Below are 14870 nucleotides of genomic sequence, written 5' to 3' on the forward strand. Positions count from 1 at the left end.
TCGTGTAGTACCTGTTCTTGTCTCTCATAAGGATTGTGAACAATAAGCATAAATCTAAAAAAGTCCAGGACCCCTTTAACATTGGTGTGTGTCTCTGGTCCTTGTGCAGCGTCTGATTTGAGCCCAAGAGGACCAAATTGCACAAGAGTTCACTTGCATACACTTGTTTGGTGCACCCCAATGTTCGGAATATAACGTTCCCACTTGACCCGTACCAGCGTTCCTTTAAGTGGAACCAAACGGGTCAAGCGTGAATGTACCTCATAAGTGTTAAAGGGGAACATTATCACCAGACCTATGTACGCGTCAATATATACCTTGATGTTGCAGGAAAAAGACCATATATTTTTTTAACCGATTTCCGAACTATAAATGGGTGAATTTTGGCGAATTAAACGCCTTTCTATTATTCGCTCTCGGAGCGATGACGTCACAATACGCCATTTTCTCAAACACATTACAAACACCGAATCAAATCAGCTCTGTTATTTTCCGTTTTTTCGACTGTTTTCCGTACCTTGGAGACATCATGCCTCATCGGTGTGTTGTCGGAGAGTGTAACAACACGAACAGGGACGGATTCAAGTTGCACCAGTGGCCCAAAGATGCGAAAGTGGCAGGAAATTGGACGAATGTTGTTCAAAATACGAGGGTGTGGGGAAAGCCGACGAAAATGGTCAGTCGTTTGTTCCGAAACACTTTACCGACGAAAGCTATGCTACGACAGAGATGGCAAGAATGTGTGGATGTCCTGCGACACTCAAAGCAGATGCATTTCCAACGATAAAGTCAAAGAAATCTGCCGCCAGACCCCCATTGAATCTGCCGGAGTGTGTGAGCAATTCAGGGACAAAGGACCTCGGTAGCACGACAAGCAATGGCGGCAGTTTGTTCCCGCAGACGAGCGAGCTAAACCCCCTGTATGTCTTGGCTCACACCGCTTCTACCGTCCCTTAAGCCACCGAAGATGATCAAGAGAAGAATATCGACCCTAGCTTCCCTGGCCTGCTGACATCAACTCCAAAACTGGACAGATCAGCTTTCAGGAAAAGAGAGCGGATGAGGGTATGTCTACAGAATATATTAATTGATGAAAACTTTATTCATTACTCGCGGTTTTACGTAAATTATTATACGTTTACCAATAATTTAGCTTAAAAACATTACAACACTTAAAAACAAACACATACCAATCGTTGGTTAGAAGGCGATCGCCGAATTCGTCCTCGCTTTCTCCCGTGTCGCTGGCTGTCGTGTCGTTTGTCGGTTTCGCTTGCATACGGTTCAAACCGATATGGCTCAATAGCTTCAGTTTCTTCTTCAATTTCGCTTAAGCCGCTGAAATCCGAGTCTGAATCCGAGCTAATGTCGCTATACCTTGCTGTCCATCCGCCATGTTTGTTTGTATTGGCATCACTATGTGACGTCACAGGAAAATGGACGGGTGTATATAACGATGGTTAAAATCAGGCACTTAAGCTTTTTTTAGGGATATGGCGTGATGAAATTTTGAAAAAAACTTCAAAAAATAAAATAAGCCACTGGGAACTGATTTTTAATGGTTTTAACCCTTCTGAAATTGTGATAATGTTCCCCTTTAAAAGTTAAATTCCTTACCTCCTCCCAGCTCCAGATCCTTGTCCACTTCTTCGCATGCCTCCTCCTCATCCTGCGCCTCAGTGGTACACCGGTAGCCCTTCCTCTTCAGCACGTGGCAGATGACCACCCCCAGCAAGCCCAGGAGGAAGAAGACGGGCACCAGCACAAAGGCCGTGTAGTCCGGGTTGACCGCTCCTCCACCTGCCCCTCCTTTCCCGGTGACAGTCGTCTGACCCGCTAGAGGACAGACAAAGAGAGCGGAAGTAGTTCAGAGAGAGAACGACAACACAGGAGGGGAATGCCACTGCAACGTCCTTGAACGGTAACCAGGGGAGACAATATGGTTGAAAGGTGAAAGGTTACAGTGACTTATGGGAGTCCAGCACAACATATAAAGAAAGAATGTAACAAACAATCCATCCATCCATCCATTTTCTACCGCTTATTCCCTTTGGGGTCGCGGGGGGCGCTGGAGCCTATCTCAGCTACAATCGGGCGGAAGGCGGGGTACACCCTGGACAAGTCGCCACCTCATCGCAGGGCCAACACAGATAGACAGACAACATTCACACTCACATCCACACACTAGGGCCAATTTTTTTTTTTTTTTTTAGTGTTGCCAATCAACTTATCCCCAGGTGCATGTCTTTGGAAGTGGGAGGAAGCCGGAGTACCCGGAGGGAACCCACGCAGTCACGGGGAGGACATGCAAACTCCACACAGAAAGATCCCGAGCCCGGGATTGAACCCAAGCAATATTAATGCTAAACCGCGGTAAAACTCCCTATGGTTATGATGACTGTTTCATATAAAAATGATTGTAAAACTGTGATTGATGACTGCACTTTGACAAACTCAAGTACCGGTGATACTGCAGTGTTTCCCACACATTCATTTATTTGTGGCGGCCCGCCACGAAAGAATTACGTCCGCCACAAATGGATTTTTCGGCTTTTGACTCGCTCATAAAAGCAATGGGACTGTCTGTGAATGTTGCTTGTAGTTACAACTCCGGTGCAGTAGGTGGCGGTAGCCTACTATGCATTGTAACTCCGCCAATAGCACTTAATTCACCTGGTGGGCCAGAAGAAGAAGAAGAAGAAGAAGAAGAAGAAGAAGAGGGACGGACGGACGGACGGGATCAAAATACGAGGGTAATATAGGTAGATAGGTTATAGCTGCATCGCTCGCGGCTCGTCATATATTTAACGTTAATCCGCGATTTCACCGAGCGTTTCACTGACGGTGAGCAGCCTGACGCTGCTTCATGCACGTAGTAACAGTCACGTGTTTTCATACCGACGAGCTAACGTGTCCAGGTTATAACCCTGTTGTCAATAAACACACATGGACTGAAGCTAAATTGTCCACTGTAGCATGTGAATGCAATGAAAATAATAAAATCTGAGCCAACCAGCTGTTAAAATGTTGTCCAGGTTAATGTTTTGGCCATTCTTTAAAAGGCCCTTCATTTCAAGATTTCAACTGTGATCGGGCTTTAAACAGGTGGCTGACCTGTTCAGATGGGTGTAACTGCTACTGGTCAAATAATGTGAAATAGCATTTAATTTTACATGTATGCAATGCCATTTAAATGTAATTATAGATAATAATAATAATAATAATAATAATAATAAATACTGTGTAGTGTTGTAAATAGTCAACGGGAAGAATTTTAGTAAGATATAAGCCATGAGCACTACACAGCCAGAAAAAAACCTAGGCAGGACAAGTAAAAATATTGGGGCAAGTAGATTTGAGAAGTCGGGCAAGTAGAAAAAAACCTTAACGTTGAACCCTGCATGTGTTGAGCTGCTGCCGCTTAAGGTTAGACGGCACTGTACATAGAGCGGTTCTGCTCGTTAGTAATAAATTCTAATGTTGGATGTTCACTCCTTCACACAGATGAGTATAGAAAAATATTTTCAACGGCCGAAAAGAGCTCGACTTGGAGAGGAGGTAGGCCTACAGTCCGGACCACAGGTGCGACCTGTTCAGCAGCAGCAGCAGGAGGAGGAGGAGGTTGACTGACTGTGGCAGGACACCTCTGCCTCTGTTTCACTTCATGTTGCTGGTAAATAATATGGTTGTAGTAGTAGGCTAAAGTTAAATTATTTAGTATTCACTAATTAAAGGGGCAGAGCTTTAAGAGACATTTTAGCTTTTATATTTTATAAGATATATGTTTTGTAAGAACCACAATTAATACATATATTTCAGTGAATCACTAATTGTTCAAATCTGTATATAAATATGTACATAAAATGTTGTAATTATATTCCAACTCCGCGTTCTTCTTTGTCATCGCCGCTGCCGCCGCCACCCCCCAACCACACCACCACAAATAGATGCATGCCCTGTGGGAAACACTGTACTGATCATTTTACTTCAGAAGCACATCTTTCCCCATCAGGAAACGACATACCCCAATCTAAACTTGTATTAAAAAATGCTGTCTGAGCAACTAAACTATTAAATTTTGCACAATTTTGCACAATGCTCTCTTACAACAGGGTGCTCACTCTATACTCAGAGGAATATGACACGGAGGTGTCTATAACAGGAAGTGAACACGTGTGACGTCACATAAACCCGACCTGCAACACTCGTTTTGCCCTTTATTTATTAAAAAAACAAGTGTATTATGTGTCTAATTTATTTAATGTTTTAAATAAAACTTGGGTAAAATATTTCAGTGTGTGTAAAAGTACTTTATGAAACAAATTCAACAATACCGAGAAGATAATGAGTACTGTGATCATTATGGTAAAATTAACCTTGATATGAAATATAAATATCGTTACATTCCTACACATAAAAACACCACTGAAAAATGTGTGCGATTCCGTGAAGTCAAATTAGATTTGCACAATAGTTTGCTGAGTAACCCTCCCATGACCGCTGTGTCATCGACAAGTATGCGGAGCTGTCCCACTTGCCTTCCTGATCTAATAAGAAGCAGTTTGACCGTGCTTGAGCCCCCCCAGTGGGCGAATAGTGTCAAAGTGCAGCGAGTTCACAAAGATGACGTAAAGCTATCTGATCATTTTCTTATCACCAAGAAACACTCCGAGCACAAGGATCTTGCGTTGGCCTAAAAGCCTGCGATCACACAAAACACTTCGCTTTTGGTCCACTTGCTGGCGAACTCTGGAGTGATTGAGTTCACGTCATCTTTAAATGTGAATGCTAAACAGACCATAGACACAGACCAGTGTTAAAATAACAACAAAAAGGACACAGAAATTACTAAATTGTAAGGAAAATCTTTGGAAATCCTGTCTCTGCTATGCTTTGTCCTTTCTCCCTCTGTGTGTCAGACTACCGTATTTTCCGGACCATAGGATGCACCGGATTAAAAGGCGCACTGCCGGTGAATGGTCTATTTTTTAATCCTTTTTCATATATAAGGCGCACTGAATTATAGGGCGCATTTTAGAAGTAATATTATTTATTTTTTTTTGTAAATGTAAAACACTTCCTTGTGGTCTACATAACATGTAATGGTGGTTCTTTGGTCAAAATATTGCATAAATAATGTTTTATTATCTCCAAGCCGCTCTCTGACAGTCGCTTCCGGGTGCGTCGTTTTGTGGGCGGTCTTATTTACGTGGCTCCTTCTCCCCGTCATCTTTGTTGTAGCGGTGTAGCGTGCAAGGACGGGAGTGGAAGAAGTGTCAAAAGATGGAGCTAACTGTTTTAATGACATACAGACTTTATTTAAATCAATAACGGAGCAGCATTTCCTCATCCGGAAACAACAACACCGGAAATGTGTCCCGTGAAAAAACGTCTGACCGTAACTCTAACAACTAAAGTTCCTTGGGTGAATAATGTAAACTCACTATACCGGTATGTTTTAGCGCTTCCATGGCGAGTTTACTGACAGATATAAAGTTAAAAGTTAAAGTTAAAGTACCAATGATTGTCACACACACACTAGGTGTGGCAAAATTATTCTCTGCATTTGACCCATCACCCTTGATCACCCCCTGGGAGATGAGGGGAGCAGTGGGCAGCAGCGGTGGCCTCGCCCGGGAATCATTTTTGGTGATTTAACCCCCAATTCCAACCCTTGATGCGGAGTGCCAAGCAGGGAGGTAATGGGTCCCATTTTATAGTCTTTGGTATGACTTATAAGTAGGGTTGATGCTCGAAACCGGTTTTCCCGGTTGTTCGATAAGAAAAGAACCGAGTCCTCGGACTCAAATCCCTTTTTGAGAACCAGTACCGTATTTTCCGCACTATAAGGCGCACCTAAAAACCACAAACTTTCTCAAAAGCTGACAGTGCGCCTTATAACCCGGTGCGCTTTATATATGGATAAATATTAAGATTCATTTTCATAAAGTTTAGGTCTCGCAACTACGGTAAACAGCCGCCATCTTTTTTCCCCGTAGAAGAAGCGCGCGGTGCATGCTGGGATATGTGACGTTTCATTTCCATTTGTGTGTTTATGTAAAGACCCCAAAATGGCTCCTATTAAGTGTGTTGTCTGTCTAATTATAAATAATGCAGACGAGGCGTGTTAACTGAGTTCTCAACGTTTTCTCACAGCGTGCTCATAACCACATTCGAACTCCCAGCATACAACAACGCTTCTCAGGGCTACCGCGCATGCTCGTAACTATCGTTGCATGCTGGGTAGTGTAGTTGTTATATTTGCTAGCTCATAACAGCACATTGAGAGACACGCTTACGCGCTTAATTCAATACTCGCCGTCATTCCGGGTGGATTGACAAAAGACCTCCAGCCGCTAGATATTGGTGTCAACAGGGCATTCGAAGCTAGACTGCTAACTGCGTGGGAACTTCTCAGGGCTACCGCGCATGCTCGTAACTATCGTTGCATGCTGGGTAGTGTAGTTGTTATATTTGCTAGCTCATAACAGCACATTGAGAGACACGCTTACGCGCTTAATTCAATACTCGCCGTCATTCCGGGTGGATTGACAAAAGACCTCCAGCCGCTAGATATTGGTGTCAACAGGGCATTCGAAGCTAGACTGCTAACTGCGTGGGAACAATGGAAGACAGAAGGCGAACACACCTTCACTAAGACGAGGAGGCAGCGCCAGACGACGCCAACATCTGCCAGTGGATCGTAAATTTGCCCAACTTTTCACTTCGGACACCGAAGACGAAGGATTTACGAATGAAGAATAACTTCAGAAAGTGAGCGCTATGTTTATTTTGTGTGTTGTGACATTAACGTTCGAGCAACATTATGTTGCTATTGCTCTGCACTATTTTGAATTTTACTATGTTTGTGATTGCACATTTGCGTACATTTTGGGAGTGAACAGAGTTGTTAGAACGCTGGTTTTTAATATATTATTAAAGTTTGACTGACCTATCTGACTGTTTTTTTGACATTCCCTTTAGCGCAGCGTAGGCGCGGCTTATAGTCCGGGGCGGCTTATTGGTGGACAAAGTTATGAAATATGTAATTCATTGAAGGTGCGGCTAATAATCCGGTGCGCCTTATAGTGCGGAAAATACGGTACTTGTTATCGAGACCACTATAGTAAAGAAAAAGAGTTGGTTCTTTATTCGAATCCCTGAGAACGAATCCCTTCCCACAGGAATTGCCCTGTGGGACGCAATGTTATGCCCATTTGATTGTAGACTCTTACTGACACCTTGTGGCGATATGAAAATACTACGCGTCATTAGTTTGGGCACTTCCGGGTTGACGAGTCAGTTCAGTTCATGAGACAATTGAGAAGTAGACAAGTTGTGTTAGCTCCTACATGCCTTGGAAAAGATAAGTCTGTAAGTAAACTGTTTAACTTGTTTATATAACTCAATATTAAAGTGGAAAGTGTTTCAATTTGATAGTAAGATGTCTATTGAAAAACGAACGGATGTTTTGAGGACTTAAAATGGCTGCCAGTCGTGTATTTCCACCATCGAAATAGTTTCAACACTCAGAAGTATTTGTTTGATGATAGTACTGTATATTTGTGTGAAGCTAATATTTACATATTGTGTATTGCATTTCAGTATCTTAATTGAATCACATAGCTTATACATTTGTCATTGTGTGTATTTCAATTAAAAAAAAAAAAAATAACAGTCCAGTGCAAGACAAAAGTAAAGATAGGAAAAGACAAAGCAAGATCAACAACAATAAAGAGCCTGAATGGATTAATCTGCTTTGGAACGTTATTAGACATCTTGGATTGTTTGTTAGCTGTCTGCCAAGCTGTATAACCTCAACACGTATAGTGAGGGCAGAACAGGCAATATGCAATTATTGCCAGGCTTCGCTCGCATGTAAGGGAAGAAGAATTGTTGATTGATGACTGTGGTGTTTTTAGTGTCATAGTGTGTGTAGTTAGTATGTTCCAATAGCAGCAGAAGTGCACTTTTTGGAGAGCTGTATTATTTTCAGTTTGGTGCCCAAGGGACTCATTTTATTTAACACTATATTATTATTTATACACCTATATTGATCACATAGACAGGTTGTTTTTGTGTTACTGTATATATTTGTTTTTCTGAAAAATCCCACTTAATATACTTTGGGTAACAACAATCTTGTAATAAATGGAAATGGACATTTTGTATGTAAACTATATTGTTCAATACAGTCTAAAGCTAGTATGTTTGTGCAACGAATGCATAGCTTGCTGGCCCGGTCAATGACACATCGACATACAGGCTAACGGGGGAAATATATGTTAGCCTGTATGTCGACATGTCATCCAACTGACAGGGCAACATATATTTTCGACAAATAAAACCTATGTGGATATGGGTAGTGTCGGTGCCTATTTCGTTCTCAATATGCCGATACGCTGAGGAAATGTGTTCCAACATTAGCATGGCTAATTGCGGTTTCTGGTACTGTATGTGCAACAGGCACATATGGGGTGGTATTTGCTTGTCACAATATAATGCATTACATGCAATGATTTTCTACTTTGTGTATTATTGACATGGTAGTAGGCTGTATGATTTATGCGTATTGTGGTTTTTGCGTAACGTGGATTGGCTCATAGAATTGCACTCTGCACTGAAAGATGGTGATGTGCGTACATGGAAGAGAATGTAGTGTATAAGGTTGGATGCAACATGGAGTTATGCTGAACGAAATGTGGCTGTAATTTTAGTGTTGGCCTTGGCTTACCATCAAAGTAGGCCTATGCGATATATAATATATTATTTTATATAATTATTTCGATGGTGGTCCGTGCGGTCAAACTAGACATTTTAACAGAGTAATGCCAACAATCTGTCCCGACTCCCGATGAAAATACAAATATATGTATTTACAAATACATTTGGCTAGTCAACATTAGTAAAATGTGGCATAATTACTTAGTAAACCATCTTGCAAGAAGCATAAACAAGAGAAACCTACAGCGTAGGACTCGTCGATTGCCATTTGAAGTTCCTTGGAGTAGGATTGGGATTCGGCTGCGTATCTGGCAACCTCAGTCATGGAGAGTGGGAGGGGACTACAGAATTTTGACCATGATCGCAGTACCATTCCTGGCCACATTACTACATATGGCACCTTTAAAAGTTAACACTATTTAGGAGAGAACTCACAGAAGGTAATAAAAAATAAAAGAAATTAACAAATTAAAGAGGTGGTTTGACACAAAGAGACTATCTTGGAATCTCATTAAAACTAAAATAGTACTTTTTGGGAAGAGTACAAGAGAAAGTTACATGCAAATACACACAGACAACGTAGAAATTGACAGGGTAAAATAAATCCAATTTCTCAGTGTAATAATTGATGATGAAATGAACTGGAAATCTCATAAAAAATATGCAACGCAAGGTGGCAAGAAATACATCAATTATTAATAAAGCTAAATATATAAACCTGCTCAGTGGCCTTGTGGTTAAGAGTGTCCGCCCTGAAATCGGTAGGTCGCAAGTTCAAACCCCGGCCGAGTCATACCAAAGACCTTAAAAATGGGACCCATTACCTCCCTGCTTGGCACTCAGTATCAAGGGTTGGTATTGGGGGTTAAAATCACCCAAAACATTATTCCCGGGCGCGGCCATCGCTGCTGCTCACTGCTCCCCTCACCTCCCAGGGGGTGGAACAAGGGGAGGGGTCAAATGCAGAGGGTAATTTCACCACACCTAGTGAGTGTGACTGTCAGTGGTACTTTAACTTTAACTTTATGTATTGGAAATGTATTAGAAATTACTAAACGGAAAATGGGTCGAATGAAATAAACTCTGCTTCTTCCTGCTTCTTTTCGGACATGTAGTGAAGTGAATCAAAGCGCTTTACATAGTGAAACCCAATATCTAAGTTACATTTAAACCAGTGTGGGTGGCACTTGGAGCAGGCGGATAAAGTGCCTTGCCCAATGACACAACGGCAGTGACTAGGATGGTGGAGGCGGGAATCGAACTCGGAACCCTCAAGTTGCTGGCACAGCCACTCTACCAACCGAATTATGAGACATGGTAACTATGCGACGTGCCAAATTGTCCATTACCATAACCATACTATTATGTTCGTAGTTTATGCATGTGTATTTACTACTACAGATACTGTACTTGAATGTATAATAGACTGTATTTATATTATTCACATGTGAATAATGCTGTATAATAGACTGTATTTATATTATTCACATGTGAATAATGCTGTTACAGCATTATTCACATGTGAATAATATAAATACAGTCTATTATACAGCATTATTCACATGTGAATAATATAAATACAGTCTATTATACAGCATTATTCACATGTGAATAATATAAATACAGTCTATTATACAGTGTATAATAGACTGTATTTATATTATTCACATGTGAATAATGCTGTATAATAGACTGTATTTATACAAACCCCGTTTCCATATGAGTTGGGAAATTGTGTTAGATGTAAATATAAACGGAATACAATGATTTGCGAATCATTTTCAACCCATATTCAGTTGACAAAGACAACATTTTTTGCAAATAATCATTAACTTTAGAATTTGATGCCAGCAACACGTGACAAAGAAGTTGGGAAAAGTGGCAATAAATACTGATAAAGTTGAGGAATGCTCATCAAACTTATTTGGAACATCCCAGAGGTGTGTAGGCTAATTGGGAACAGGTGGGTGCCATGATTGGGTATAAAGACAGCTTCCCAAAAAATGCTATCACAAGAAAGGATGGGCGAGGTACACCCCTTTGTCCACAACTGCGTGAAATTGCAAGAAATTTAGGGATTTTAACATCTACGGTCCATAATATCATCAAAAGGTTCAGAGAATCTGGAGAAATCACTCCACGTAAGCGGCATGGCCGGAAACCAACATTGAATGACCGTGACCTTCGATCCCTCAGACGGCACTGTATCAAAAACCGACATCAATCTCTAAAGGATATCACCACATGGGCTCAGGAACACTTCAGAAAACCACTGTCACTAAATACAGTTGGTCGCTACATCTGTAAGTGCAAGTTAAAGCTCTACTATGCAAAGCAAAAGCCATTTATCAACAACATCCAGAAACGCCACCGGCTTCTCTGGGCCCGAGATCATCTAAGATGGACTCATGCAAAGTGGAAATGTGTTCTGTGGTCTGACGAGTCCACATTTCAAATTGTTTATGGAAATATTCAACCAAAGAGGAAAAGAACCATCCAGACTGTTATCGACGCAAAGTTCAAAAGCCAGCATCTGTGATGGTATGGGGGTGCATTAGTGCCCAAGGCATGGGTAACTTACACGTCTGTGAAGGCACCATTAATGCTGAAAGGTACATAAAGGTTTTGGAACAACATATGCTGCCATCTAAGTGCCGTCTTTTTCATGGACGCCCCTGCTTATTTCAGCAAGACAATGCCAAGCCATATTCAGCACGTGTTACAACAGCGTGGCTTCGTAAAAAAAAGAGTGCGGGTACTTTCCTGGCTCGCCTGCAGTCCAGACCTGTCTACCATCGAAAATGTGTGGCGCATTATGAAGCGTAAAATACGACAGCGTAGACCCCGGACTGTTGAACGACTGAAGCTCTACATAAAACAAGAATGTGAAAGAATTCCACTTTCAAAGCTCCAACAATTAGTTTCATCAGTTCCCAATCGTTTGAGTGTTAAAAGAAAAGGTGATGTAACACAGTGGTGAACATGCCCTTTCCCAACTACTTTGGCACGTGTTGCAGCCATGAAATTCTAAGTTAATTATTATTTGCAAAAAAAAAATAAAGTTTATGAGTTTGAACATCAAATATCTTGTCTTTGTAGTGCATTCAATTGAATATGGGTTGAAAAGGATTTGCAAATCATTGCATTCCGTTTATATTTACATCGAACACAATTTCCCAACTCATATGGAAACGGGGTTTGTATTATTCACATGTGAATAATGCTGTGTAATAGACTGTATTTATATTATTCACATGTAAAAAATATACACGACACAGGGGTTAGTGCGTCTGCCTCACAATACGAAGGTCCTGAGTTCAATCCCGGGCTCGGGATCTTTCTGTGTGGAGTTTGCATGTTCTCCCTGTGACTGCGTGGGTTCCCTCCAGGTACTCCGGCTTCCTCCCACCTCCAAAGACATGCACCTGGGGATAGGTTGATTGGCAACACTAACATGACCCTCGTGTGTGAATGTGAGTGTGAATGTTGTCTGTCTGTCTGTGTTGGCCCTGCGATGAGGTGGCGACTTGTCCAGGGTGTACGCCGCCTTCCGCCCGAATGCAGCTGAGATAGGCTCCAGCACCCCCCGCGACCCCGAAAGGGACAAGCGGTAGGAAATGGATGGATGGACATGTAAAAAATACCTAAGTCAGGGGTCGGGAACCTATGGCTCTAGAGCCAGATGTGGCTCTTTTGATGACTGCTTCTGGCTCTCAGATAAATCCTAGCTGACATTGCTTAACACGATAAGTAATGAATAATTCCGCTGGTAATCACAGTGTTAAAAATAACCATGTATCAATCAGACTACAAAGCCATCAGCAAAACCATGCAGCACCAGAAGTCACATTAGTGGTAAAAAGCATTTTATTTATTATTGGTTACCTTCAGAATAACTGTTATTAAAAAGTATAAGGAGTATAAGTCGCACCGGCCAAAAATGCATAATAAAGAAGGAAAAAAACATGTATCAGTCGCACTGGAGTATAAGTCGCATTTTTGGGGGGAATTTATTTGATAAAACCCAACACCAAGAATACACAATTGAAAGGCAATTTGAAATAAATAAAGAATAGTGAACAACAGGCTGAATAAGTGTACGTTATATGACGCATAAATAAACTGAGAACGTGCCTGCTATGTTAACGTAACATATGGTAAGAGTCTTTCAAATAAATATAACATATAGAACATGCTATACGTTTACCAAACAATCTGTCACTCCTAATCGCTAAATCCCATGAAATCTTATACGTCTAGTCTCTTATGTGAATGAGCTAAATAATATTATTTGATATTTTACGGTAATGTGTTAATTTCACACATAAGTCGCTCCTGAGTATAAGTCGCACCCCTATGAAACCTAACTATGAAAAAAAACTGTGACTTATAGTCCGAAAAATACGGTACTCTAAAAATGTTGGTCTTACTTAAAAATGCACGCATTTAGTTGTATTCAGTGTTAAAGAATATTACGGAAATACATTTTAAAATATTTGGCTTTCATGGCTCTCTCACCCAAAAAGGTTCCCGACCTCTGACCTAAGTGTTTATTGTTCATTGTGAGCGAACTGTGGTGCTGAATTCCCCTCCTCCCATGGATCAATAAAGTACTTTCTATTTTATACCAAAGTGCGTACCAAGTACATGCAGACTTATCTTATGTTTTGACAAATGTTGCAAAAGCCCTCAGAGATCATGATAAAGACCTTCTGACCTAACCCTGAAAGTTCAACATCAGCAACACGGGAAAAACCCTCCTTTTTTTTTTTAAACTCAAGCTTTGTAAAGGCCTTAAATTAACTACCTCCCTTTTTTTCCCAATGCCGAAATAGTTCTCAGTTGCAACGAAAAGCAGGACGACTGAAAGTAAAAGTTGCACGTCACGGGTATTTTAGTTCTTAGAAAGGCTGCCAGTGAACCTGACAAACCTGCTAATACTAACTTTGAGAGTAACCTGCAAAAGGAACTTCTTTTCAGACAGGACGTTCTGCCTTGCCTGCGCCACGATGCGCCACCAGCCAGCGGGGCAGAGGAGAGGCGGGGGGGGGGGCAGGCGGCCATCGCTATAGACACTACGCGCTCCGCCTAAGTCACCTTACCCGTAACCACCGCTGGGTCGTCCATGAGTGGATGCGGCGACAGCTGGCCGGGGAAGCTGGCGATGATTCTGGCAGCCGAGCGAAGGAGCGCCGCGGTCACACGCACATTCGAGCTTGAGGAGGGGCTTCTCCGCCGTAACGTCAACGTACTTCCTGATTCTCCAGCAAACGGACACGCCTTGCTCTTAAAGGGACAGGCACCTCTTAGCCAGCACAGTCCCCTTTTAATACGTGAAAGCGTTAAAGGGGAACATTATCACAATTTCAGAAGGGTTAAAACCATTAAAAATCAGTTCCCAGTGGCTTATTTTATTTTTTAGAAGTTTTTTTCAAAATGTTACCCATCACGCAATATCCCTAAAAAAAGCTTCAAAGTGCCTGATTTTAACCATGGTTATATACACCCGTCCATTTTCCTGTGACGTCACATAGTGATGCCAACACAAACAAACATGGCGCATAGAACAGCAAGCTATAGCGACATTAGCTCGGATTCAGACTCGGATTTCAGCGGTTTAAGCGATTCAACAGATTACGCATGTATTGAAACGGATGGTTGTAGTGTGGAGACAGTTAGCGAAAACAAAATTGAAGAAGAAACTGAAACTATTGAGCCATATCGGTTTGAACCGTATGCAAGCGAAACCGACGAAAACGACATGACAGCCAGCGACACGGGAGAAAGCGAGGACGAATTCGGCGATCGCCTTCTAACCAACGATTGGTATGTGTTTGTTTGGCATTAAAGGAAACTAACAACTATGAACTAGGTTTACAGCATATGAAATACATTTGGCAACAACATGCACTTTGAGAGTGCAGACAGCCCAATTTTCATCAATTAATATATTCTGTAGACATACCCTCATGTCAGCAGGCCAGGGAAGCTCGATATTCTTCTCTTGATCATTTTCGGTGGCATAAGGGACGGTGTGAGCCAAGACATCCAGGGGGTTTAGCTGGCTCGTCTGCGGTAACAAACTGCCGCCATTGCTTGCCGTGCTACCGAGGTCCTTTGTCCCTGAATTGCTCACACACTCCGGC

General features: G+C 41.8%; 1 protein-coding gene across 1 annotated transcript in view; it reads right to left on the bottom strand.

Annotated features, from left to right (window-relative positions):
• Positions 1 to 13999, bottom strand: part of LOC133606785 (RELT-like protein 1) — a 36426-nt gene extending 22427 nt beyond the window's left edge. Inside the window, exons 1-2 of the mRNA XM_061961112.2 lie at positions 13827 to 13999; positions 1618 to 1836 (exon numbers count right to left, since the gene is read on the bottom strand). Of these exons, the coding sequence (XP_061817096.1) occupies positions 1618 to 1836; positions 13827 to 13851 (244 nt within the window). The 5' untranslated portion in view covers positions 13852 to 13999. The remainder of the gene's footprint in view (positions 1 to 1617; positions 1837 to 13826) is intronic.
• Between the last annotated feature and the right edge of the window lie 871 nt (positions 14000 to 14870).

This window comes from Nerophis lumbriciformis, linkage group LG05 (assembly GCF_033978685.3).
Source record: "Nerophis lumbriciformis linkage group LG05, RoL_Nlum_v2.1, whole genome shotgun sequence".
In the NCBI taxonomy this organism is placed as follows: Eukaryota; Metazoa; Chordata; class Actinopteri; order Syngnathiformes; family Syngnathidae; genus Nerophis; species Nerophis lumbriciformis.